Consider the following 27,025-nt stretch of genomic DNA (forward strand, 5'->3'; position numbering starts at 1 on the left):
AGGACTGGCCAAAAAAAAATAATCTGTGCAAAAGACCACTAGAGATCTGGCTCAGTGGTCTAGCAAGCAGAGACCCTGAGTTCAAACCCAATACCTCCAAAAGAAAGAATGCAAGTCATTAGAAAGGAGTGATATTAGTTATAAGTTATAAATCTCACCTGTTTTATAACCTAACTGTTAAGTGTGTTCTGCTTACTGAGGGTCACCATTTTCATATATATTGTTGCCATTCATTAAAGAAGCAATCCATACTTGTAGGGTCTAGCAGAAGTTATGAGTTCAAATGTAGTTTGAAATTTTTTTTAAATCCATTAAAGGCTACTGTGTTGTTTTTGCATTAAATATAGAAATTACACTAGCAATTTCTGCCTCCTGAGGCAATGAACAATTTGCCTACTTATCACACAAATTTAAGCTGTCCAAGAGTGATTTGCATTGATACACAGCTTAAATTAATAGGTAGAAGAAAGGAAGTATACTGATTTTACTCTCTGCAAATGCCTTTCTGTAGCAAATCTTTTGAGGGCTTTTTGTTTGTTGGGTTTTTAGTGAGTCTTAGGGCTCGAACTCAGGGCCTGGGCCCTGTCTCTGCGCTTTTTTACTTAAGGCTATCACTCACTACCACTTTGAGCCACAGCTGCACTTCTGTGGAGCTAAGAGTCTCTTAGACTTTCCTGCCAGGGCTGGCTTCGAACTGCAATCTTCAGATTTCAGCCTCCTGAGTAACTAGGATTACAGCATTTTGTTTTTGTTTTTGTTTTTTATTGCTTTTCCTACTATCTTTTGCTTATTTGACTTTCAGTCTCTTTTACCAAAGCTCTTAGAAACTCTACCTTTTCTATGTATGGAGAAAAGATGTTAAGTAAATTATATATTTCATATTCCACCAGGATTTAGTCAATCCTAAATAGAATTTCAAGTTGATAGAAACTGAGTATACTGGCAAATTTAGAAATCACTATCTTCTCAAAAGTGACTAAAGAGAAACATCCAAGTCCTATGTTTGTTTTGGGTTATAAAATCTAGTTCCATTGAGAGACTCACCTGTTAATCCTACCATAGGAAAAACAATAACTTGGGTCTGGGAAGGTGGCTTAGTGGTAGAGTGCTTGCCTAGCATGCATGAAGCCCTGGGTCCAACTCCTCAGTACCACATACATAGAAAAAAACTGGAGGTGGTGCTGTGGCTCAAGTGGTAGAGCACTGCTAGCCTTGAGCAAAATAAGCTTAGGGACAGTGCCCAGGCCCTAAGATCAAGCCACAGGACTGATAAAATAATCATCATCATCACCATCATCTTATTCAGGAATCCTAGTTTTGCATTATTGTAAATTTCATACACTATGACAGTAGGAGGGCAATGCTGAGTGAACCCCAACCTTGCACAGTCACACGCCTCAGCCTTATTTGGCCACAAGTTTGCCACTGTGCACATCCGCTCTCTATGATATGCTTGTTTATGGCGTGCGTTTCCTCGCTCTCTCCTTCCCTACAGTCATATTTGTTTATTTTGTCTTTAAGTTACTTTTTCTTTGCTTTTGCAAATAGCCTTATTCTCACCTAAAGATTTTTTTTTCTAGCAGTACTAGGAATTGAATTCAGCTTCTAATTATTCATTATTTAGAATTTCTAATGGCAAGATGGGTGCTCGTGGCTCACAGCTGTTAATACTCAGGAAGTTGAGATCTGAGAATCACAGTTTAGAGCCAGCCCGGACAGAAAAGCCTATGAGATTCTTATCTCCAAGTATCCACCAAGACAGCCAGAAGCAGAGCTATGGCTCGAGTGGTAAAACACTAGCCTTGCACACACAAGCTCAGGGCCCAGGCCCTGAGTTCAGCCCCAGGAGCAGCAAACAAAACCGACTCTAGTTCATTAGCAAATAAAAATAAAAGGGGCCCAACTCAAAGGACTCTGATGATGGAATAGAATTGGGCTGATTGAGTTTCTGGGCTTGTCCATGTCTTACTAGGACTGATGGTGCTGTTGTTGTTATTTTGGCAGATCCAGGTCGATGAAGTCAGAAAGCTGGTGTATTTTGAAGGCACCAAAGATTCCCCTTTAGAGCATCACCTGTACGTGGTCAGCTATGTAAATCCTGGAGAAGTGACGAGGCTGACTGACCGTGGCTTCTCCCACTCTTGCTGCATCAGCCAGGTATTAAGTCCTGTTCTCGTGCAGCACTCCTTGTGAATGATGTGAAAGTTGATCATGTTGGCCTGTAGAAGCCATGTCAAAGGAAAATCTTTGAAATACTTAACCTTTAATTCAACATTATATATTTGCATATATAGTCAAACTCAGCCAGTACCTAACTCAAGCCTCTAATCCTAGCTACTTGGGCAGTGGTCTAGGGACTCACAATTCAAGGCTAGTCCAGACATAAAAGTTCTTGGAGAAGCCAGGCACCAGTGGCTCACACCTATAATCCTAGCTACTCAAGAGACTGAGATCTCAGGATCGTGGTTCAAAGCTAGTCTGGGCAGGAAGGGCTGTGAAACTCTTATCTCCAATTAACCACCAGAAAACAACAAGTGGCGCTGTGGCTCAAAGTGGTGCAGCACTAGCCTTGAGCAAAGGAGCTCAGGGATAGTGCTCAGGCACTTGAGTTTAAGCCTCATAACCAACCAAAAAACAAACAAATAAAAAAAATCAAGTTATTGAGATTCCACATGAGCCAATAGTTGGGCACAGTGACTTGAGCCAGAGGGAAGTACAAATAGGAGAATCTCAGTCTAGGCCATTCCAGGCGTAAAGCATGATCTTATCTTGAAAGTAACGTTAAAAAAAAATGGCCTGGAAGAATGGTGCAAGTGGTAGAGTGCATGCCTAGCAAGCATGAGGCCAAAAATAATTATATTCTTTCTACATTCCTTCTATAGGATTAGTGTAGAAGTAATAGCAGGTTGCCTTGTTTTCATTTTTCCCTGCGGAACTACATAATTGTTCCTCCTTTCTCTAGAATTGTGACTTCTTCATAAGCAAATATAGTAACCAGAAGAATCCACACTGTGTGTCCCTTTACAAACTGACGAGTCCTGAGCAACTCGCAAATGACCCAAATGACCCAACTTGCAAAACAAAGGAATTTTGGGCTACCATTTTGGATTCTGCAGGTAATCCTTTTCCTGGTCTGAACTTAAATGGGTTTAGAACACACTACCCTAAGCCTATGGTGTCTCACGTCCACATCTCCTGGACAGTCTTTCCCCCCCATTTTTAACAGATTTGGGGAAATCTGTTTTCCCATGAAATATGTTCAACTCATTTTTATCTGCTAAGGAATTAGAGTTAGTACAGCCAGTGCAGGTGGCTCACACCTGTAATCCTAGCTACTCAGGAGGCTAAGATCTGAGGATCAAGATTTGAAGCCAGGGGGGCTGGGGATATAGCCTAGTGGCAAAAGTGCCTGCCTCGGATACACGAGGCCCTAGGTTCGATTCCCCAGCACCACATATATAGAAAACGGCCAGAAGCGGCGCTGTGGCTCAAGTGGCAGAGTGCTAGCCTTGAGCGGGAAGAAGCCAGGGACAGTGCTCAGGCCCTGAGTCCAAGGCCCAGGACTGGCCAAAAAAAAAAAAAAGATTTGAAGCCAGGGCTGGGAATATGGCCTAGTGGCAAGAGTGCTTGCCTCCTACACATGAAGCTCTCAGTTCGATTCCCCAGCACCACATATATGGAAAACGGCCAGAAGGGGCGCTGTGGCTCAGGTGGCAGAGTGCTGGCTTTGAGTGGGAAGCCAGGGACGGTGCTCAGGCCCTGAGTCCAAGGCCCAGGACTGGCAAAAAAAAAAAAGAAGATTTGAAGCCAGCTGGTAAGAAAGCCTGTGAGACTTTTATCTCCAATTAATTACCAAAAAAGCTGGAAGTGGAGCTGTGGCTTAAGTGGTAGAATCTTATCCTTGAACACAGAAGCCCAGGGAAAGGGCTCAGGCTCTGAGTTCAAGCCCCAGGACCGGCGCGCGCGCACACACACACACACACGCACACACACCACACACACACACACACACACACACACACACGTAGAACCAGAGGCTGTTCTGATGTCCAGGAGCAGAATTTGCAATGTTACCATGATCTCAGCTGTGAGTCATCCACTGCATACACACTAACAAGAGGCTGGTGTGACACTGCTGGACCTACAATTATATACTGAGCAAGCCAAATTAACTGAGTTAAATACGTGTTTCTTATCCACCTCTTATCCACCTCTCAACTTTATTAAAATACCCAATAGATACACTGATAGTTGTTAGATAATTTTTTTTTCCTTAAGATAAATATTCTTGGTTATCTCACCTGAAAAGGAAGGCCAGTCATTTGTGTATGGAGTTCTGGGTTTGGATATTTCCTCCCTTGCTCTCATTTTATAGAACTGCTTTTACAGGCTGTGTGTTACCTCCCTCTAGGTCCTCTTCCCGACTACACCCCTCCTGAGATTTTCTCTTTTGAAAGTACTACGGGATTCACCTTGTATGGAATGCTGTACAAACCTCATGATCTACAACCTGGAAAGAAATACCCCACTGTAATATTCATATATGGCGGTCCTCAGGTAGGTGTAGAGATACATTCCACTGCACATGCATCTATCTGTGGCTTATGTCGTTTCCAACTTTAGCTATCCCTTATAGAGATCCAGAAGGCCGATATTTAAGTTTTTGTATGGCTAATAGATAAATCGATGTCAGTTTCTTACTTTCACCATGAAGAGTTGTAACTGTTGTGGGAATGGACTGTTAATGCCAAGAAGTAAATATATAACTGTCTATGTAGAGAAACTTGTTGGCACTGGGAATATGGCTGTGGTAGAGTGCTTGGCTTGCATACATGAAACCCGGGGTTTGATTCCTCTGGACCACATATATAGAAAAAGCCAAAAGTGGTGCTCTGGCTCAAGTGGTAGAGTACTAGCCGTAAACAAAATGAAGCCAGGGACAGTGCTCAGGCCCTGAGTTCAAGCCCCAGGACTGGCAAAAAAAAACAAAACAAATTGGTTAAATGAGGTTATCTTTTCAGGCCCCAGAACTTGGGGGTGGGGGGGGAGAGAGACACTTGTTGGGAAATGAAATGAAATAATTAAATGTCTTTGCAAATAAAAAGAGTCCTATATTTCCTTTTTTTTGCCAGTCCTGGGCCTTGGACTCAGGGCCTGAGCACTGTCCCTGGCTTCTTTTTGCTCAAGGCTAGCACTCTGCCACTTGAGTCACAGCGCCACTTCTGGCCATTTTCTGTATATGTGGTACTGGGGAATCGAACCCAGGGCTTCAAGTATACAAGGCAAGCGCTCTTGCCACTAGGCCATATCCCCAGCCTGAGAGTCCTATATTTCAGAAAGCCTTAATAGCCTAGTAAATTTCCCCTTTATTATAAGGCTACGCCTCTCAGGCAAATTGAAATACTTTTTAAATCTGGAAAGACAATTGCTGTGTAACTATAAGATTAAATACTAGCATGTGGCTATTAACCGTGCGATTGGCACACAGAGTCAACTATTTTAGATAGATAAATTGGTTAAATGTGGGTTGGGAATATGGCCTAGTGGTAAAGTGAAGCCCTAGGTTCAATTCCTCAGCACCACATGTATAGAAAAAGCCAGAAGTGGCGCTGTGGTAGAATGCTAGCCGTAAGCAAAATGAAGCCAGGGACAGTGCTCAGGCCCTGAGTTCAAGCCCCAGGACTGGCAAAAAAAAACAAAACAAATTGGTTAAATGAGGTTATCTGTTTGTTTGGTTAGTTATTATTTTGTTGGTCATGGGGCTTGAACGTAGGGCCTGAGTGCTGTCCCTAAGCTCTTTCACTCAAGGCCTGGTGCTCTACCACATGGAACCACAGCTCTACTTCCAGCTTTTGAGTGGTTAATTGGAGATGAGTCTCATGGGGAATTTTCTGCCCCGGCTGGCTTCTAACTGTGGTCCTAGATCACAGCCTCCTGAATAGCTAGGATTATAGGCATGAGCCACCAGCACTCAGCCTTAATTAATTGTTTAAAATGTTTACTCTTGCCTTGTGCTTGGTCTCCTACACTCCCCCAAAAATAAGTAAAAATTTAAAATAAGGTGCTTTAGCCAACCACCTGTGGTTCACGCCTGTGAACTAGTTAGGAAGCTGAGATGTAAGGATTGAGGTTCAAAGGTAGCCTAGGCAGACAAATCCAAAAGACTCTTCTTTCCACTTACCAACAAAAAGCCAAAATGGAATTGTGGCTTAAGTAGTGGAGCACCAATCATGAGCATAAAAGCCAAGCAAGAACATAAAGAGAATTTCAAGCCCCACTACTGGTACTAAATAAATAAATAAAATATTTTCCCTTAATTATACATTTCCATTAACATAATAATTAACATAATATATAATTATAGTGTGTTGATAATGAAACTCTTAGACTCATTAATATCCCTTGTAATTATACCAGTATTGTCTGAAAATGTATACCTAGTGGTATGAAAAATGTGAAATTCAAATGATCATATAAGTGATAAAATCTCAATGATGATAGTCCTATAATTAAGTTAAATCACTTTGCTGTCATTAAGTTCTCTTAACAGACAAAAGATGATTTATATTTCTATTATAGTCACCTAGACAAATTATGGAAGATTTAAATTTGATTTCTATTAAATCGAGCCAGGCACTGGTAGCTCACGCCTGTAATCCTATCTGTTCCAGAGGCTGAGATCTGAGGATCATGGTTCAAAGCCAACCAGGCAGGAAAGTCCCTGAGACTTTTTTTTTTTTTTTGCCAGTCCTGGGGCTTGAACTCAGGGCCTGAGCACTGTCCCTGGCTTCTTTTTGCTCAAGGCTAGCACTTTGCCACTTGAGCCATAGCACCACTTCTGGCTTTTTCTATATATGTGGTGCTGAGGAATCGAACCCAGGGCGTCAAGTATACGAGGCGAGCAGTCTACTACTAGGCTACATTCCCAGCCCTCCCTGAGACTCTTATCTCCAATAAACCACCAGAAAACCAGAAGTGGCACTGTGGCTCAAAGTGGTAGAGCACTAGCCTTGAGCAAAAGAGCTCAGGGAAAACACCCAGGCCCAGAGTTCAAGACCCATAACTGACCAAAAACAAAATTAAAATCAGCTGGGTGCTGGTGGCTCATACCTGTAATCCTAGCTAGTCAGGAGGCTGATGTCTGTGGATTGCAGTTTAAAGCCAGCCCAGGCAGGAAAGTCTGTGAGGTTCTTACTTCCACTTAACCAGCAAAAAGCCAGAAGTGGTAGAATATCAGCCTTGAAAGAAAACAAACAAAAGGACAGTGACTAGGCCCTGAGTTCAAGCCAGAGTAACAGCACCAAAATATATATATATGTGTAATTATATATGTGTGTGTATTTATATATATATTCACAGTATGACCTTTTGTATAGTTCAGGTGCCTGGCTATCAGTAAACATTTTATTATTATTATTATTGGATGGCATTGGGGATTGACTCTAGGGCCTCGTGTGTGTCAAGCACTCATTCTTCCACTGAGTTACACCTACAGCCCTAAACTCTTTTTTTTTTTGGGGGGGGGGCTAGCACTGGGGGGGGGGTAGGGGGCAGTACTGGGGTTTGAACTCAGAACTTTTTACACTTGCTAGGCAGGAGCTCTATCACTAGACCTACCACCAACTCTTGAACATTTTTTAAATAAGTACAGGACACTGCAAAGCAATAATAACAAGCATAGTAACCACATGAAACAGTAACATAGTCACTTATCATCATTGTATAAGGGGCGTGTTTGTGTGTGCTGTGCTTTTTAATGTTGGGGGTATACAATGACTGTCCACATAGCACGACCACCATGGCCGCTGTGACATTATAGTCCTACGGAAGCTCCAGGATCCCCTAGCTTGTCAAAAAGAAAAAGGAAGCTCCATTTCCAGCCATGCACTGGTGGCTCACACCTGTAATCCAAGCTATCAGGAGGCTGAGATCTGAGGATCTTTGTTTGAAGCCAGCCTGGGCAAAGAAGTCTATGAGACTCTTATCTCCATTTAACCATCAAAAAAGCCAGAAGTAGAGCTTGGCTCAAGTGGTAGAGTGCCAGCATTGAGTGGAAAAAGCTAAGGGACAGTGCCCAGTCTGTGAGTGCAAGCTCTAATACACTGTGAGACACACACACACACACACACACACACACACACACTGTGTCAAATAATACGACATTTCTCTACTGTTGGTTAGAATCAAACCTAGACGAGACAGAGACCTGACTTCTCCTGTCACTTTTACTAAAATCTTACATAATTCTTTTTTTTTTTTTTTGCCAGTCCTGGGCCTTGAACTCAGGGCCTGAGCACTGTCCCTGGCTTCCTTTTGCTCAAGGCTCGCACTCTGCCACTTGAGCCACAGCGCCACTTCTGGCCGTTTTCTGTATATGTGGTGCTGGGGAATTGAACCCAGGGCCTCATGTATACGAGGCAAGCACTCTTGCCACTAGGCCATATCCCCAGCCCTCTTACATAATTCTTTAGAGTAGACAATTTAACAACTCTTTCTGTAGGTAGGTTTAATTCTTTTTTTTTTTTTTTTTTTTTTTGGCCAGTCCTGGGCCTTGAACTCAGGGCCTGAGCACTGTCCCTGGCTTCTTCCCGCTCAAGGCTAGCACTCTGCCACTTGAGCCACAGCGCCGCTTCTGGCCATTTTCTGTATATGTGGTGCTGGGGAATCGAACCTAGGGCCTCGTGTATCCGAGGCAGGCACTCTTGCCACTAGGCTATATCCCCAGCCCCAGGTAGGTTTAATTCTTTTGTAAATAGTATCTAAGAGTTTTAAAGCCTGGAATTACTCAATAATTTTCCTGAACCTTGAGTGAGAAGTTAAAGAAGAAGCAACGTACACACAAAAACATTTCAGTTGATTTTTTTTTTCTTGCCAGTAGTGGGGCTTGTACTCTGGGCCAGGGAGCTGGCCCTGAGCTCCTTTTGCCCAAGGTAGCACTCTACCACTTGAGCCACAGGGCCACTTCCAGATTTTTCTGTGATTAATTGGTGGTAACAGTCTTGTTTGGGGTTCGAGGGAAGAGATTCCACGTCCCTCCAAGAGTCCACCACACATTTGGTCTCAAACAAAAAGATGGATTTATTGGGGAAGTAAAAAGCGAACTGACTGGCCAGGGACACAGTGCAGACTTGGGCTGTGACAACACTCCTCGAGCTGGGTTTATAAAGGTAAAAGGATAGCACAGATATAAGAGGTTGATGTAGGGGGTAGAGCAAGCAACAAACAAGTTAAGCAAGCCATTTACAGAAGCAGAATTTTGGGATCAGGTTGACCTAATAATCAAGATGGAGTCAGCTCTACTCCCCCCAACATTTCCTATATGTTTTCCTAATCAAGATGGAGTCAGCTCTGTTCCCTATAACGGTCTCACCAACTCTCCTGTCCAGGCAGCTTCCAGCCACCAGCACCTGGCCTGGCTGATTTCTTTTTTGCAGGGGTCTGTCCTAGGGCTTGGTCATGGGGCTTGAACTCAGGGCTTGGGCACTGTCCCTGAGCTTTTTTGCTCAAGGCTAATGTTCTACCACTGAGTCACAGCTCCACTTCTGGTTAATTGGAGATAAGAGTCTGATGGACTTTTCTGCCTCGGCTAGCTTTGAACCTAGCTTCTAAGATCTCAGCCTCCTGAGTAGCTAGGATTACAGGCGTGAGCTACCAGTGCCAGCTGATTTTTTCTTTTTTAAGCAATTCAAAAGATACATTTTAAGCCAGGTGCCAGTGGCTCAAATCTGTAATCCTAGCTACTCCGGAAGCTGAGATCTGGAGGCTGAGATCTGCAGATCATAGTTTGAAGCCAATCTTATCTCCAATTAAAATATCAAAGAGCCAGAAATGGAGCTGTAGAGTGCTAGCCTTGAGCACAAAAAGCTCAGGGACAGTGCCCAAGACCTGAGTTCAAGCTCCGGGACTAGCATTAAAAAAAAAAAAAAAAAAAAGATAGCAGGGTGCTGGTGGCTCAAACCTATAATCCTAGCTACTCTGGAGGCTGAAATCTAAGGATCCTGATTTAAAACTGGCCTGGGCATAAAAGTCTTTAGGAGACTCATCTCCAATTAACCACTCAAAAACCAGAAGTGGGGCTGGGAATATGGCCTAGTGGCAAGAATGCTTGCCTTGTGTACATGAAGCCCTGGGTTCGATTCCTCAGTAACACATATGTAGAAAACGGCAAGAAGTGGCGCTGTGGTTCAAGTGGCAGAGTGCTAGGCTTGAGAAAAAAAAAAAAAAAGAATCCAGGGACAGTGCTCAGGCCCTGAGTTCAAGCCCCAGGACTGGAGGAAACACACACACACACACACACACACACACACACACACTCACTCACACTCACACACATTCTGCTGTGGCTCAAGGCGGTAAAATGCTAGCCCTAAGCAGAAGAGCTCAGGGACAGCATCCAGGCCTTGAGTTAAAGCCCCACGACTGACAAAAGTACATTAAATTAAAAAGATGTATTTTAAAGACAAAGTAATACTAAAGCTTTAAGCTTTCTACTTTTTGCAAGGCCTTGCTTCTCTGTGGTTCATGGGCTACTGTGTAATGTCACTGAAGATATGTTTCTCTTTCAGGTGCAATTGGTAAATAATCGGTTCAAAGGAGTCAAGTATTTCCGTTTGAATACTCTCGCTTCTCTGGGTTATGTGGTTGTGGTGATAGACAACAGGGGATCCTGCCACCGAGGGCTTAAATTTGAAGGAGCCTTTAAATACAAAATGGTGTGTGAGCATAAAACCTTTTTCTCCTACAGACATTTACATTTCCTGGTGCATTGTCTAGTGTGAAATTCTGGAGAAAGGTGGGAGAGAGAGAAACTGAGACTGAGTATGTGTGTGTATGTGTGTTCAGGTGGGAGGGAAAATGCTACTAGAAGCACACTGGGCTAGCTCAGGCCTGGCAGAACTTTGGGGAGCTGAGATGGAGCCACTTTTCAGAGCAGCACCCTCTGTGTGTCCACCTTAGGCAAATGGCAGCCCCATTTAGTTTTCAGCATCCCATGAGCTGTGAGGAATACGTAACGGAGGTTTGTTCTGTCCTCTCTGTGAAGAGGGAAACCTACTGGTTAGCGCCTCCCTTGTGACAAGCCTCTTTCTCTCTACAGGAAGCTTTAAATGCTACCTTTTAGAGATGCCCCATGTCCTTTCTGCTGCTTTGGGAAATGGTGAGACTCTGGTGTTCCTTTTGCACAGTAAGGCAGTCACTGTGTATGCCAGTGTATTGGACATGCTGAGTGAGACATGGGGCCAGTTGTTTGACCTTATATTGTATCCTCATGTAAGTTTTTTGTTGTCGTTCTCATTTTTGTTTTTGGCTCAGTGAAGCAAGATCATGTGCACTGGCGGGCCAAGTCATCTAGAAAGAGTGCTAGTGGTAGTAGTCAGGGCATAATAGAGCTTGGAAGAAACTGTAGGCTCCATTCCTAGATGGAGTGTTAGGGGGAAACAGGAAGCTTTAGGGCCTCAGGAACGATTCCTTCTGCTTTACTGCAGGAGACGCAAAATGATCCCATCTCTTAAGAGGGCTACGTTTTTGTTTTCTGTATAGGAAGGCTTGTTACAAGAAAGATGCTGAACTCTTGGCAGACTACAGAACAAACAGAAATGGGAGCCCAATAGTAAGGGAAAGTTTGTGGAGCAGTAAGAAAGAGCTTGAGGACTTAATGGTAACTAATTTCTAGGGCAGAATAGCAACAGAAACTGTAGGCCTCTATAAACAGATTTTTTAATCTAAATAGTGAATTTTAATTTTTAAGTTAGTGAATTCTAATCGGTTTTGGGTTGTTTTTTTTTCTTGTTTTGGGTTGGGGGTTGTTTTCTGGTATTGTTTTTTCTTTTGTGTATGGTCCTAGGGCTTGAACTCAGGGCCTGGGGCTGTCCCTGAGCCCTTTTTGCACAAGGCTAGCGCTCTACCACTTGAGTCACATTTACACTTTGAGCTCGTGGTGATTAATTGGCGTGAAGAGTCTCATGGACTTTCCTGCTGGGCTGGCTTTGAACCATGTTGCTTTCAGCCTCCTGAGTAGCCAGGATTACAGGCATGAGCCACAGCTACCTTTTTTTGAGGGTTATTTTTTTTTGGGGGGGGGGCGGTTTGAGACAGGCAAGACAGGGTTTTGCAATATCATATAGCCCAAGCTGTTTGTCAACCGTGAGCCTTTTGCCTCCCTCCACCTCCTGAAAGCTGGGATTACAGGCATGTACCACCACACTTGACTATGAATCTGATCTGGGGGAAAAAAAAACCCTACAAGTATTTTAGTAAAAACATTTATAAGCTTTAAAGGCATTTTAATGAAACTTTATGCATTATTATCAGTAAATGTTCCTTTAAAAATTTTTTTTGACAGGGTCAAATAGAAATCGACGATCAAGTGGAAGGACTCCAGTATCTCGCCTCTCAGTATGATTTCATTGACTTAGATCGCGTGGGCATCCACGGCTGGTCCTATGGAGGGTACCTCTCCCTGATGGCATTGATGCAGAGGTCGGATATCTTCCGGGTATGTGATGTTGTCCTCTTGTACTCATTCTTGTAATAGGACAGCATTTCCTGTAAGTTGTAGATAGATAAAAATGCTTATTTTCCAATGATTGACAGAGTTACTGATATTATAGAATGTTAGGGTTTGTGTCTTAATAGCCATGTAATATATGGGGGGAGAGTTAGGTAGTCTTTAGCAGAATGCATACAAAATAGTTTGTAATTACTCGTCCAGTTGTCAGATGAAATGCTCTTTACCCTATACACCACTAATTATAATCATCACAGCCATGTTGGAGAATGCTTGGCACAGAGAAGATGTAATAAATCTGTGCTGGATAAGTGAATTGCTGAATGTTTACATGCTTACAATTAAACAAAGCCAGTCCTGGCAGGTAAGTCTGTGAGACTCATAAGTAATTAACCAGCAAAAAGCCAGAAGTAGAGCTGTGGCTCAAGTGGTAAAATGTTAGCCTTGAGCAAGAAAAAAGCTCAGGGACAACCCTAAACCCTGAGTTCAAGCCCCAGGGCCAGCACCAAAAAACAAAAACTAAGGTAGGAGGATTGTAGGTTCCAGCCTATCTCAGGCTATCTCACAAGACCCTGTTTCAGTGAAACCACACACAAGGACAGGGAGTGTTTAGAGGTGTTTAGAGTGCTTGACTAGTGTATGCAACACCCTGTATTCAGTCCTCAGTTCTGAAAAAGAAATATTAAAAACAAATAATAGGGTTTTTGTCTTTATGTACATTCAAGTATCTTTTTTGTTTTTTTGGCCAATCCTGGGGCTTGGACTCAGGGCCTGAGCACTGTCCCTGGCTTCTTTTTGCTCAAGGCTAGCACTCTGCCACTTGAGCCACAGCGCCACTTCTGGCCATTTTCTGTATATGTGGTGCTGGGGAATTGAACCCAGGGCCTCATGTATATGAGGCAGGCACACTAGGCCATATCCCCAGCCCTCAAGTATCTTTTTGTTGTCATTGTTGTTTTTTGGAGATAAGAGTCTAGCTATCCTTCTTTTTTTTTTTTTTTTTTTTTTTGCCAGTTCTGGCCTTGGAATCAGGGCCTGAGCACTGTCCCTGGCTTCTTTTTGCTCAAGGCTAGCACTCTGCCACTTGAGCCACAGCGCCACTTCTGGCCATTTTCTATATATGTGGTGCTGGGGAATCGAACCCTGGGCTTCATGTATATGATGCAAGTACTCTTGCCACTAGGCCATATTCCCAGCCCAAGTCTAGGTATCCTTGCTTGCTAGAGTTTTGGCTGAGGCACAGAAGTAAATTTTTAAAAAACAACAACAAAAACAGAGTCTAATAGACTTTTGTACCTGGACTGGCTTTGAACTCTGATCTTCAGATCTCAGCCTCTTGAATAGCTAAGATTACAGGCATGAACCACCCAAACACAGCTCAGATAATCTTTATAATAGCTATAAATGAGTTCTGAATATTGCCTTATCACAGGCTTATAGCCATTAAGAAAGTAATTTGAGGGCTGGGGATATGGCCTAGTGGCAAGAGTGCCTGCCTAGCATGCATGAAGCCCTGGGTTCAGTTCCTCAGCACCACATAGAAAAAGCCAGAAGTGATGTTGTAGCTCAAGTGGTAGAGTGCTAACCTTGAGCAAAAAGAAGTCAGGGATAGTGTCCAGGCCCTGAGTTCAAGCCCTAGTACTGGCAAAAAAAATTTTTTTTAAGTGACTGCTTTTCCTATATAAAGTTACACATTTTTACCAGTAGGAAGAATGTATGTACACGAAATTACTCATCTGCTCTAGTTCAGGTTCCAGTGCTTGAACTCAGGGCCTTACACTCTGACTCAGCTTTTTTTACTCATTCTTGGTGCTCTACCACTTGAGCCACACATGCCAGTTTTTGGAGGTGAGTCTCATATAATCTTCTGCCCAGGCTGGCTTTGAGCCTCGATCTTCAGTTGGACTATAGGTATGAGCTACTGGTGCACTGCATGAGTCTCTGCTTTTAATAAAGGGACACACTGTTTGTGTTTCAGCCAGCCCAAGTTAAGGAGTTGGTATGCAGCGTGCCTATGGCACACGAAACCTCCTGACTCACGCAGTGTCACATTCGTGACCTAGGCACTCCACTTCTGGGTCACCTGAGCCCATGGCTGACCAGTAGTGGGGCCAAAGCCTAGAGATAATTTTAGCTGTCAGTTTGCAAGAGTGACTCATCGCTCACCACCGTATTCCGGGGCACAGTTGACCGTGGTGTTGTCACCTGCAGGTTGCTATTGCGGGGGCCCCCGTGACCCTGTGGATCTTCTACGACACGGGCTACACAGAACGTTACATGGGCCACCCGGACCAGAACGAACAGGGCTATTACCTAGGCTCCGTGGCCATGCAAGCAGAAAAGTTCCCCTCCGAGTGAGTGCAAGCTTCCTCATTAAGGTTACGAATGCAAATCAGGGGCCTTTTTAAGTTACTAATAGTGAAAACTTCAAATGCTGCAAACTAAAGACAAACGCTGATAGAATTCAATGGAATGGCATGGTGGTTTCTCAAAACCAAATCAAAGTCTCCTGCATTTACTGTACTGTTGCTTGGTTTTCTTGAACAAATTCTAGTTGAACCAGTTGCTTAGGCTGAAATAAATTAGACACAGAATTGTTTGTAGGTGAGAAAAGTGTTATATCTAAATAAAGATATTTTATGAAAAGTTTTTCTTAGGGCCATGGCATAATTGTTGTGTTTCTAATATTGTAATAAGAAATTGAACACAGGATCTCTTTTTAATCTTTCATAACATGTAACATCTAGTAAGTATTTTAGAAATTTAATATTAAAAGCTTAATGTTAAATATATGGAATCCTTAACAATACAACATAAAGAAGTAGATATTATGCAGTATGACTGGTTTAAAGAAGTTTCAGTGGTTCCTTCTACTCCTCTGCTGTTTGCCACACTGCCTAATGTTCTTATTTCTGACATCCTTACTTCTCCAGACCAAACCGCTTACTACTCTTACACGGGTTCTTGGATGAGAATGTCCATTTTGCACATACCAGTATATTACTGAGTTTCTTAGTGCGAGCTGGAAAACCATATGATCTACAGGTGAGTGCTACATTTTCAAATTCAGTATCGTACTAAGTAGTGATTGATTACTTACCAAAATATGGAGTAAGGCTGTTGTCTGTCTCTGCACTTCTAGTTGATTAAGGTTAAAATTCTATTGCAGTCAGGCCAAGAAACTAGCCTATGAGCTTACATAAGGTATCTGCGTTCAGTTTGTGAGCAGGGATACAGGGGCAGTGGCAGGCTTTTCTGGGCAAGGAAATGCTCCTTGCCTTCATTGTGGTGAGAGGTTTTTTAAGACCTGATTTCATGGACCTCACTTCCTTTTCTTTTTCATTGCCGTTGGCATAGAAACCAGCAGTTCCCCTCTTCCATTGTTCCCTTAACTAAAAAAAAGACGTTTTAAGAGAAGCTATTCTTTTTTTAATTTTTCAGCCAGTCCTGGGGCTTGAACTCAGGGCCTGGGCCCTGTCCCTGAGCTTCTTTTGCTCAAGGCTAGCACTCTACCACTTGATCCACAGCACCACTTCCGGCCTTTTAGGCTTATGTGGTACTGAGGAATCGAACCCAGGGCTTCCTGCATGCTGGGCAAACACTCTACCACTGAGCCACATTCTCAGCCCTGTTCTTGTTTTCCCTTTTTTCAGTAGTACCAAGATTGCATTGGAGCCCAGCACTTTCCTAGCACCCCTTGAAACACCATTTGAAGTATGCCCTAACACTGTTCTCCCTTTCTGTTCTTTAAAAACATTGAATTAAATCTACTGGGTTTTATACACCAAATGGATCTTTTACCCGTGCATCAATCATGTGGAAAACATTAGTTCCTCTTCATGCAAGTCCTTCACGTGTTGACTTTTTCTGCTACATAATATTCTTTGAATCACATATTCTAATATTCTACTGATTTTATCAGAAAAATAAGTATTGGGAAGTTCATAGCAATAAACAAGCTTTCCAAAACTTTTGTGTCTATAGATCTATAGAAATTAACAGATACTATCTATTAGTGTGGTCTTTTTTTTTTTTTTTTGGCCAGTCCTGGGGCTTGGACTCGGGGCCTGAGCACTGTCCCTGGCTTCTTTTTGCTCAAGGCTAGCACTCTGCCACTTGAACCACAGCGCCACTTCTGGCCATTTTCTGTATATGTGGTGCTGGGGAATTGAACCCAGGGCCTCATGTGTACAAGGCAAGTACTCTTGCCAGTAGGCCATATCCCCAGCCCCTATTAGTGTGGTCTTAAAGTATCCATCTTACTTCATTAGATATACAAGTCTAAGAAAATCATTTCTTTGAAGAAGAAAAAATGGAGTGCTGTTCAAAACAGTTCCTCAGTGTGCTGGGAATCTGGCCTAGTGGCAAGAGTGCTTGCCTCCTATACATGAATCCCAGGGTTCAATTCCCCAGCACCACATATATAGAAAACGGCCAGAAGTGGCACTGTGGCTCAAGTGGCAGAGTGCTAGCCTTGAGCAAAAAGAAGCCAGGGACAGTGCTCAGGCCCTGAGTCCAAGGCCCAGGACTGGCAAAAAAACAACAACACAAAAAACAATGACTCAGCTGGGAATATGGCCTAGTGGCAAGAGTGCTTGCCTCGTATACATGAATCCCTGGGTTCAATTGCTCAGCACCACATATATAGAAAATGGCCAGAAGTGGCGCTGTGGCTCAAGTGGTAGAGTGCTAGCCTTGAGCAAAAAGAAGCCAGGAACAGTGCTCAGACCCTGAGTCCAAGGCCCAGGACTGGCAAAAAAATAAATAAATAAAATGAACAATGACTCACCTTGCAACTTGCTTGCACACAGTCCTTTTCCTAAAGATGTCTGTGGCACAACTGGTTTAAATGCATTTTCCATCTTATCACCACATCATTAAAGATTTGTGGCCTACTTGCTTCCACTGTGTTGTGACTGGCCTCGTGGGGTGGGGTGGGGGGGGCGGGCGGCATTTCACGTGTGCTGCTAAGGCCCCGCAGCCGCGCTCCAGGCAGCTTTTGCTTCATCTGGGCAGTGAGAAGGCCCGAGGAGGTTCCCAGCCATGGGAGACAGCAGCTGCTATGGGCACTGTTGAAAGCCGTTTCTACTTTCTGTAGCTCCCAAAAGGATTTCCAAGAACTCTTTGAAGAGTACAGACCACACTTAGGCAGGGGATTATTGGTTTATAGAAAAACCTTGCCAGGCACGGGTGTTTGTGCCTGCTGTAAACCTAGTTACTCAGGAGGATGAAATGTGAGGATCAAGGTTTGAAGCCAGCCCAGGAAGGAAAGTCCTTGAGATGAGACCTTACCTCCAATTAGCTCTTGTGGTTTTTTTTTTTTGGCCAGTCCTGGGGATTGAACGCAGGGCCTGGGTGCTGTCCCTGAGCTCCTTTTGCTCAAGGCTAGCACTCTACCACTTGAGCCACAGCGCCACTTCTGGCTTTTTCTGTATGTGGTGCTGAGGAATTGAACCCAGGGCTTCATGCATGCTAGGCAAGCACTCTACCAATAGGCCACATTCCCAGCCCTTGCTGTTTTTCCTTTTCTTTTCTTTTCTTTTTCATCAGTTGTGAGGCTTGAACTCAGGGCCACTTTGAACCACAGCCCCACTTCTGATTTTCTGGTGGTTAATTGGAGATAAGAGTCTTGGGAACTTTCCTGCTCATGCTGGCTTTGAACCGCTATCCTCGGACCTCAACCTCTTGAGTAGCTAGGATTACAGGTGTCAGTCACTGGCACCTGGCTCCAATTGACTCTTAATTAGAGTGCTAGCCTTGAGCAAAAGGAAGCCAGGGACAGTGCTCAGGCCCTGAGTTCAAGGCCCAGGACTGGCCAAAAAAAAAAAAAAAGAATTATAATATGAGAAAAGCCTTTAAATATGATGTATTAAATGTGCTCTCTGATTCCCTGTGCTCCATGCTACTAACATCTCCAGAAAGCTTTGAAAGAATATGTATTAACTGAAATGTTCTTTTCCTATCTTTACTTCTTGTTGGTAAGATCTATCCTCAGGAGAGACACAGCATACGAGTTCCTGAGTCTGGAGAACATTATGAACTGCACCTTTTGCACTATCTTCAAGAAAACCTTGGATCGCGTATTGCTGCTCTGAAAGTGATCTAATTATCCCTGGGTAGAACTCTGGTCTACACTGGCTATTTAACCAAATGAGGAGGTTTGATCAATTAGAGAACATGGAATTAAGCATTACATTGTGGTACCTGCCACCGAACACCTGACTTCTGAAAGTAAATTTGGTGGCACATAGGCTTCAACAGCTCATCTAATACCTTAAACACACACACACACACACACACACACACACACACACACACAAAATGAATGAATTGATACCTATTCCTAAGGAATCCAGCAATACCATGAGAATTACAGAGAAAAATAAGACTTGAGCGCCACATTCGTACCACCCTCTTTTCACATTTAATAGCATTATAAAACCTCACGGACTTAATTAGATTTTTACAATACTTCTGAGTTTGTTAAAATATGGTATCAGTGATTGGTTTGGTTCAATTCCAGGATCTCTTGACTAGTCACAGATTTGATAGCACTTAATGTGATTGAATAGCTTAGGCTTCATCAAGTGGGGTGTATCAGCATGTTATAAACTAATCACTATTAAACCTATGACTTAACCCAGTCATTAATGATTTTTTTTGAGGATAATTTAGTGGCCTCCTAAAGATACTTTTTTTTGGCTCAGACCAGTTTTTAGCCTATTTAAACTGTACCTAGTATAAACAATTCTCTCAATGGTAGGACCGAGTGGGATTTTTTTTTCTTTTTGCATAAAAACAAGTAACTGTACTACTACCTGTAGCATGGATTTAATTATAAGTCTTATGATGTTGATACTTACAGGCAGAAAATTTTTAGTCCAATGATTAGAGAGCTTAAACATTCGCAGGCAATTCTCTTTCCTCCTCTAGGAAAAAGCAAGAGTGTGTATTCACTTGTATGTGGGAAATTTGGTGACGCTGGGTTTCCGTGTGATATTTTCTTATTAAAGTGTTGTGGAGTTTTAGGAGGTGGGAAGGGATAGCCAGGCCCGGGGGGAGGCAGTGCAGGGTCCACTTGAGAATTGAGCAGAAGTACTCAGGAGAAAGGGGGGGGAGGGGGCAGTGGAGCTTAAACTCCCAGTATGCTAGTTAAGGAAAACAATGGGAAATGACTCTGTCACCATCACAGACTGACATTGTTCAGAGGAGGAAAAATTCCTTAGGCTTATTATAAACCCTCTTTTTATTATTGTTATTTTTCCTCTTAAATTTAAAAACCTTACAAAAAATTATCTTCTAAAATAACAGTACTTTGAATATTGTGAGCTCAAGGTTTCCGTACAAGCTCTCAACAACAGGGGAGTAACGTGGCTTCTCTTCAGCAGTGTTTCGAGCCGTTAAGCAGTTTTACCGAATGGCCATTGCATTTTCTATGTATGAAGGGAGCAACTAGGTGCTGACTAAGATCTGCCCTTGGGCACATCAGATCTTTGCTACTAAGTGGGTTCCATTGGAGCCCATGGTGGATCTGACCATTTTGTTTAGAAAGTTGTTACCAGAATTTAAAAATCATACTCCAAGAAAACTTGCTCTGTTTCTTCCTCGTCACTACAGAGCATAGACCTCTTCTAGAGAGGGCACGGTCTGCTCAGTGAGGATGGGGACTGTGCGTGCGTTCCAGGAGGTCCTCGTCCCTGAAGGCCGGATGGGCGGGGCCCTGGGGGGGGGGGCTGGAGACCCAGTGGCCCGGGTGGCCTGGTGGCCGGGTCCCCTGGGACAGGGATGGGCATTCGCTGGCTGTATATTTATAATGTATAATAGACCCCACATTTTGCTGCCTGTATATGTATTGATTTTCATGTTTATGGTATTTTCTCATGCCAAGATTTGTTTCTATTTTTTCAAAGTTAAATTAAATTGATTTGGGTAACTTTCCTTCCCCAAGAAAGTATTTTCCCTCATAGCTTAAGCATATCTATCTGACTGTTGATGTTGAAGACGAAATCCTTTGGGCTAATTGGCCTCTAAGAATCTACCCTTAGCTATCCGAGCAGGAACGGTATAAAATAACTTTTAGGCAGATAACCCATTTGACAGCTCTTTCCCATCAAGCTTCTTTCTTAATGAGGCATCTCTGACTTTACCAAAACACCCCTTCAAAAACCTCAATTTTCTTCTACTCATGGGCATCTACTTTCTTTCTTCCCACCACAAGGGATGCTTTTTAAAACTCACTCAAATGCCATTCTGCTTCTCTAGGGGGAAAAATACCTGACTGAATTCACTTATTCAACTGAAAGAGCACTTTCCAGGCAGTGTGGGAAACATCAGAGTCGATTGAGGCAATCAGTAGAAATCACACGAAAATTGTACCCTGACTGCGGGCAGCAGCGTCAAAGGCTGCTGAAAAATACCAAGAGTTTAGTAAGAGCAAAAGCACTCACTGGTTTACACAGCAAAGTGGGGTTTTATAGGCTTAACAAATAAGCCTACTGAACAACCATCAAGAGAGCCCGTTTCCTGAGTATTGCCGAGCAGCGAAATTCCAAGTGCAAGCTCTCCAGGGAGTGCGGTCTTGAACCTCACTCTGGGTGCGGATCAGGCCTGTGCATTTCCAACAAGCTTTCCAGTGTTTCTAAATCATGAAGCTCTTCTGTAGAGAATACAGTTGGGTATAAGAAAATAATAGTTGACTTTTACACTGGACTGATTTGTAAGAATCCCAAAGGGTCATCAGGAAAGAAGTTACTAGAGCCCCCCTTTCCCCTTGTGAAAGCAGCAGGAGAAAGCCCGTTTCCCCTTTGGTCTGCAGATCTGTTTTGGGATGAAGGTCTTTTCCCCCTGTGCCATTCCCTCCCTCCTGACTCCTCCAAAGTCACAGCCCACGCACTGCCTTTTAGGACTGTGGACTCTGTAGGTAGGGTGCTTGCTCCTTTTTTACTACTTGTTTTCCTTAGGAAAGGCGTATTTCACCTTTCCATAGCTTCCTCCTCTCTAAGTAGAATGAATGATTCCTGTAAGCTGTGCAGACTCAAAAATTTTTCTAACTGGAATAAATCATTGATAGAGTCTAATGTTCTCATTTGTTAGAGGAGGCACCTGCATACTAGAGAGAGAGAAATGTGCTCATGACCACACGAGTTTCTAGCCGGTACTAAGACCCCAACCAGAAAACCCTGCTTCATAGTGAGTAGTTACACAATATAGAAAAAAAGCAGGGTGCTTTTTTAAAAAAATATTTATTAATATATTCCTATAAAACATTTTAAAGGTAACCACATAAAATGGTGAATATGTCCATTCTAAAGTAAATGCTACGCATGCTTATTAATGAAGCAGTACTTCTAATTAGTACATGACATTGTGGAGTTTAATTACGAAGAGAGGATTTGGGGAATGGGGTGTAGACCCCGGAAGTACATCTTACAACTCCTGGATAGAACAAGAGACGTGGCCATATGTAAACCAGGATGGTACATGGAGCATCCTTCCCCTGGAGACAGGAGGGACTGGGGACCCCCCTACCTCCCCCATCCACCCCCAGCCTCTCGAGCATGGCTGTCTCAGCCCCCGCAGCTGCTCAGAAGCCCCTCACAGCCAGGGACCTTTGTTGTGTTTGTATGTTTTCAAATAACCCAAATACAAATTTATGTTGTCTTCAGCAGAATTGGGAGTTAAGGTCTTTTAATTCTAGAGCATAAAGTGCCTGCTGTCTCAAGCACTGACTTGTATAAGATGAACTGCATGTCTTACTCCAGTACATTGATGGGTTTTCTTTTTTCTCTCATTCTCAGCTACATGGCTTTTTGAATCCTGTAAAAGGAAACATTCGTTTCATTGCATTTTATTACAGGTTCTTGGTTGCAAATAAAGATGCTGCTGAAATTGAAATGTCTTTTCTCTCTCCTCACTCCCCCCGCCTTGCCCTGTTTGTTCAACCTTTCTTCACAACTGGGGAGTCCTTAGTGCTCCCGAAGAACAAGGTCTTGTGCCTGCTGGAGGCGGGAGACAGGTTTCAGCATAAACAAGAGCCGCAGTGCTGCTGCCCCCAGGAAGGGGGCTCTCAGCTGCTGGCATTGTACTGCTAGGGGAGGTGGTGCTTGGAGCCAGGGGTTGACAGACCCCCCCCCCCCTCCAACAGTGGAGGGCTCTGGAGGGCCAGATGGATTTGTCAGTGGTTTCTGCATGCTCTCAAAATTTTGAGAGAAGCCAGGCACCAGTGGCTCACACCTGTAATCCTAGTTACTCAAGAGGCTGAGATCTGGAGATAGTGGTTCAAAGCCAGCCCAGGAAAGTCTGTGAGACGCTTCATCATCTCTGATCATACAAAAAGCCGGAAATGGGACTGTGGCTCAAGTGGTAGAATGCTAGCCTTGGGCGAAAGGAGCTCTGAGACAATGCCCACGGCCTGAGTTCCAGCCCCCAAGACAGCATAAAAATAAGTAAATAAGGGGCTGGGGATATAGCCTAGTGGCAAGAGTGCCTGCCTCGGATACACGAGGCCCTAGGTTCGATTCCCCAGCACCACATATACAGAAAACGGCCAGAAGCGGCGCTGTGGCTCAAGTGGCAGAGTGCTAGCCTTGAGCGGGAAGAAGCCAGGGACAGTGCTCAGGCCCTGAGTCCAAGGCCCAGGACTGGCCAAAAAAAAAATAAGTAAATAAAAGTCTGTTTTAAGTGTATGTATGTTTGTGCTGATTTGGGGGGTTACATTCAGGGATAGTGCTGTCCCTTAGCTTTTTTTCACTCAAGTTTAGCACTCTACCACTTGAGCCACAGCTCTACTTCGGGCTTTTTGTGGTTAATTGGAGATAAAGAGTCCCAAGAACTTTAATACCCAGGCTGGTTTTGAACTTTGAGCCAGCCTCAGATCTCAGCCTCCTAGGTATCTAGGATTATAGGCAGGAGCCACTTGCACTTGGAGGCTGATATTGGAGGATTGAGGTTCAAAGCTAACCCAAGCAGAAAATCCTCCAGACTATATCACTAATGAACTAGAAAAAAAGCCAGATTGGCGGCATGGCTCAAGTAGCAGATTGCCAGTCATAAGCCAAGAGTGTTGGGCCCTCAGAAACTCCAGTACCCCCCCCCCCAAAAAAAAAAGACCCCACAACTTAGGAATACATTTAAGGAAGGGAAAGACTTCTATAAAGAAAATTACAAAACATTAATGAAAGAAATTGAAAACACCACAAAAAGGACAGATAGCCTCCCATGTTCATAGTTGAAATGTTCATAGTACCCAAAGAAAGATTCAGTGCAATTAAACCAAGCTGAGAGAGACAAACCACGTTTTCTCTCATGTGGGAAGCTAGATGTAAAATACACTGGGACATAATATGTTATACAGGTCTCTAGGCACACAGTGAGACTAAAGGAGGAGGCTCTTAGGAGAGGAACAGAAAGGCCCAGTGGCTATGAATCTAGTCATACAAAACACTACCAAAACAAATTCCAGGAAATGGAAATGAGGGGTTTTTGTTTGTTCTTGTTCTGTTTGTCTGTCTTTGGGAGTATAAAGAGAGGCATAAAAATGGAGGAAAGGAGAACAAACAAATGCAGCAGTGGTACTCACTGGACCCTGTTGAAAATGAACTGTGCAACTTGCGGGTGGGAGCTGGAGGGAAAAACGGAGAGAGGTAGGGAGGGGGTGACATTGTCCAAAATGTTTCTTTTTGGTTGGTGGTAGACCTTGAACTCAGGGCCTGAGAGCTGTCCCTGAGTTTTTTTGTTCAAGGTTAGCACTCTACTACTTTGAGCTATAGCGCCACTTCTGATTTTCTGGTGGTTATTTAGGGTAAGAGTCTCATGGGCTTTCCTGCCTGAGCTGGCTTCAAACCACTAGCCTCGGACCTCAGCCTACTGATTATCTAGGTCTACCAGACTTATGTAAACTGTAACTCGTCTCACATCACCTATATAATAAAAAAAAATTTTTTTTAAGATTCAGTGCAGCGGGCTGGGGATATGGCCTAGTGGCGAGAGAGCTTGCCTCGTATACATGAGGCCCTGGGTTCAATACCCCAGCACCACATATACAGAAAACGGCCAGAAGTGGCGCTGTGGCTCAAGTGGCAGAGTGCTAGCCTTGAGCAAAAAGGAAGCCAGGGACAGTGCTCAGGCCCTGAGTCCAAGGCCCAGGACTGGCCAAAAAAAAAAGATTCAGTGCAGGACTGGGATGTGGCTTAGCAGTAGAGTGCTTGCCTAGCATGCATGAAGCCCTGGGTTCGATTCTTCAGCACCACATACACAGGAAAAGCCAGAGGTGGTGCTGTGGCTCAAGTGGTAGTGTGCTAGCCTTGAGCAAAATGAAGCTTAGGGACAGCGCCCAGGCCCTGAGTTCAAGCCCCAGGACTGGCAAAAAAAAAAAAAAAGATTCAGTGCAAATACCGTCAAAATACCAATGACATTCTTCACAGAACTAGGGGGAAAATACTTAAAATGTACCTAGAAACACAAAAGACTTCTGGTTTTCTGGAGGTTAATTGGAGATGAGTCTCACTGGGACTTTTCTGCCCAGGCTGCCTTTGAACCACAATCCTCAGATCTCAGCCTCCTGGGTAGCTAGGATTACAGGCGTGAGCCACCAGTGCCTCCCTTCCTTGAGATTCTTGTTTCCAGTTAACCACCAAAAAAGCCAGAAGTGGAGCTGTGGCTCAAGTGGTAGAGCACCAGCCTTGACCAACAAAGCTCAGAGATGACACCCAGGCTCTGAATTCAAGCTCCAGTACTGGCACAAATGCCAAACACACACACACACACACACACACACACACACACAAACACACACCAATCCTACAGACCAAAAGAACTCAATGGAGATCAATGGAATTTTTACTTTCTCCCCCACTGAGGCTTTCAGTCAAGAGAAACATTGCTTCTCAACCCTGGTTGCTATTACAGTTGCCTGGGGAGCTATTAAAAAACACTGATGTCTGAGTCTTTCCCAGATCAATTACATCAAAACTGGAAGGAAGGGTCTTGCCACCTTTTAATTTTTACACACTCCCTAAGTGTACCACCAAAGTAAAGAGTCTCTGAGGGAGAACTGTAGATCTTTTTTTTTTTTTCCACCAAACTTTGGAGCCATAGAAGCCAGCCGGTCTGTTGCTTCATGGATGAGAAACTGAGGCTGAGCTGGGAAGGGAAGGAATAACAGTTATTGCACACTCATGCCAGGCTGGCACTTGTGCCCATTCTCTCAAGCCACATCTCAACAGAAGAATCCACCAAGGTAAGTGTGCTGTGGGCGAGGGTGGGGGAGACAGAAAAAAAACCACAGCGCTCAGGTCCCCAGCCTCGCTTCCATTCAGAACAGCTGAAGCTGTTTACTTGTTTATCACTGGGGAAAACTTCCTGCCGTTTAAAAATGAAGAGTCCAGGGCTGGGAATGTGGCCTCGTGGTAGAGTGCTTGCCTCACACACATGAAGCCCTGGGTTTGGTTCCTTAGCACCACATATATAGAAAAAGCCAGAAGTGGCGCTGTGGCTCAAGTGGTAGAGTGCTAGCCTTGAGCAAAAAGAAGCCAGGGACAGTGCTCAGGCCTCGAGTTCAGTCCCCAGGACTGGCAAAAAACGAAAAAGCCTAGGGCTTTAATAATTTCACTGTTACTCAGATGGCAGAGTGCTAGCCTTGAGTGGGAAGAAGCCAGGGACAGTGCTCAGGCCTTGAGTCCAAAGCCCAGGACTGGCCAAAAAAATAAATAAATAAAAATAATTTCACTGTTGGCTCAAGCCTGCAATCCTAGCTACTCAAGAGGCTGAGCACGTGAGGATTTCATTTTGAAGCCAGCCTTAGAAAGTCTATGAAACTCTTACCTCTAATTAACCACCAAGAAGCCAGAAGTGGAGCTGTAGCTTAAGTAGTTGAGCAAAAAGCCCTCAGTGACAGTGCCTAGGCACTGAGTTCAAGCTCAGGACCAGGCACTAAGGAGGGAAGGAAGGAGGGAGGGAGGGAGGGAGGAGTAAGAAAGGAAAGAGAGAGAGAGAAAGGCTAGGTGCTTGTGGCTCATGCCTGTAATCCTAGCTACTCAGGACGCTGAGATTTGAGGATCACAGTTCAAAGCCAGCCCGGGGAAGGAAAGTCTATGAGACTCTTATCTCCAATTAACCCAGAAAACTGGAAGTGGTGCTGTGGCTCAAAGAGATAGAGCGCTAGCCTTGAGAGCTCAGGGACAGTGCATGGAGATAAGCCCGAGGGGGGGGGGGGCGGATTTCACTGAGTTGCTGTGTATGGGACTTTGAGGGCTGAGCTCAGGCAGGCGGAGGAGACGTTGAGTGATGAGGTTGAAGTTGGCACTCCAGCAGCTGAGCCCCAGGGGAGCCTTCTGCTCTCCAGGGCCTGGAGATGTCATCCTGGGAGATGGTGGATGCTAGGACAGGAGGGGAGCAGCAGGTTCTGGGTGGGTATGGGAGGCTCCTTGGGGATGAATGGACTCTGCGTGGCCTCAGCTACTTCCGGCAGGCCTGCTCCAAGGGCTGATCTTCTGCCAGTGCACATGGCTTTGAGGAAAGGCG

General features: G+C 44.1%; 1 protein-coding gene and 1 long non-coding RNA gene across 5 annotated transcripts in view; one reads left to right on the plus strand and one right to left on the minus strand.

Moving 5' to 3' along the window:
* Dpp8 (dipeptidyl peptidase 8) overlaps positions 1 to 20,078 on the plus strand; it is a 52,604-nt gene extending 32,526 nt beyond the window's left edge. For all 4 annotated transcript variants that reach the window (XM_048331758.1, XM_048331757.1, XM_048331761.1 and 1 more), the window contains 8 exons: positions 2,005 to 2,157; positions 2,963 to 3,116; positions 4,412 to 4,557; positions 10,566 to 10,712; positions 12,341 to 12,493; positions 14,717 to 14,859; positions 15,439 to 15,550; positions 18,489 to 20,078. In XM_048331758.1, the coding sequence (XP_048187715.1) occupies positions 2,005 to 2,157; positions 2,963 to 3,116; positions 4,412 to 4,557; positions 10,566 to 10,712; positions 12,341 to 12,493; positions 14,717 to 14,859; positions 15,439 to 15,550; positions 18,489 to 18,611 (1,131 nt within the window). In that variant the 3' untranslated portion in view covers positions 18,612 to 20,078. The remainder of the gene's footprint in view (positions 1 to 2,004; positions 2,158 to 2,962; positions 3,117 to 4,411; positions 4,558 to 10,565; positions 10,713 to 12,340; positions 12,494 to 14,716; positions 14,860 to 15,438; positions 15,551 to 18,488) is intronic.
* On the minus strand, positions 1,101 to 22,053 carry LOC125340306. Its single transcript, XR_007208745.1, has 3 exons — positions 21,918 to 22,053; positions 10,472 to 10,476; positions 1,101 to 1,113 (listed from the first exon to the last, which is right to left on the minus strand). It is a non-coding gene; the product is annotated as an uncharacterized LOC125340306 (long non-coding RNA).
* Between the last annotated feature and the right edge of the window lie 4,972 nt (positions 22,054 to 27,025).

This window comes from Perognathus longimembris, chromosome 23, assembly GCF_023159225.1.
Source record: "Perognathus longimembris pacificus isolate PPM17 chromosome 23, ASM2315922v1, whole genome shotgun sequence".
NCBI classification, from domain to species: Eukaryota; Metazoa; Chordata; class Mammalia; order Rodentia; family Heteromyidae; genus Perognathus; species Perognathus longimembris.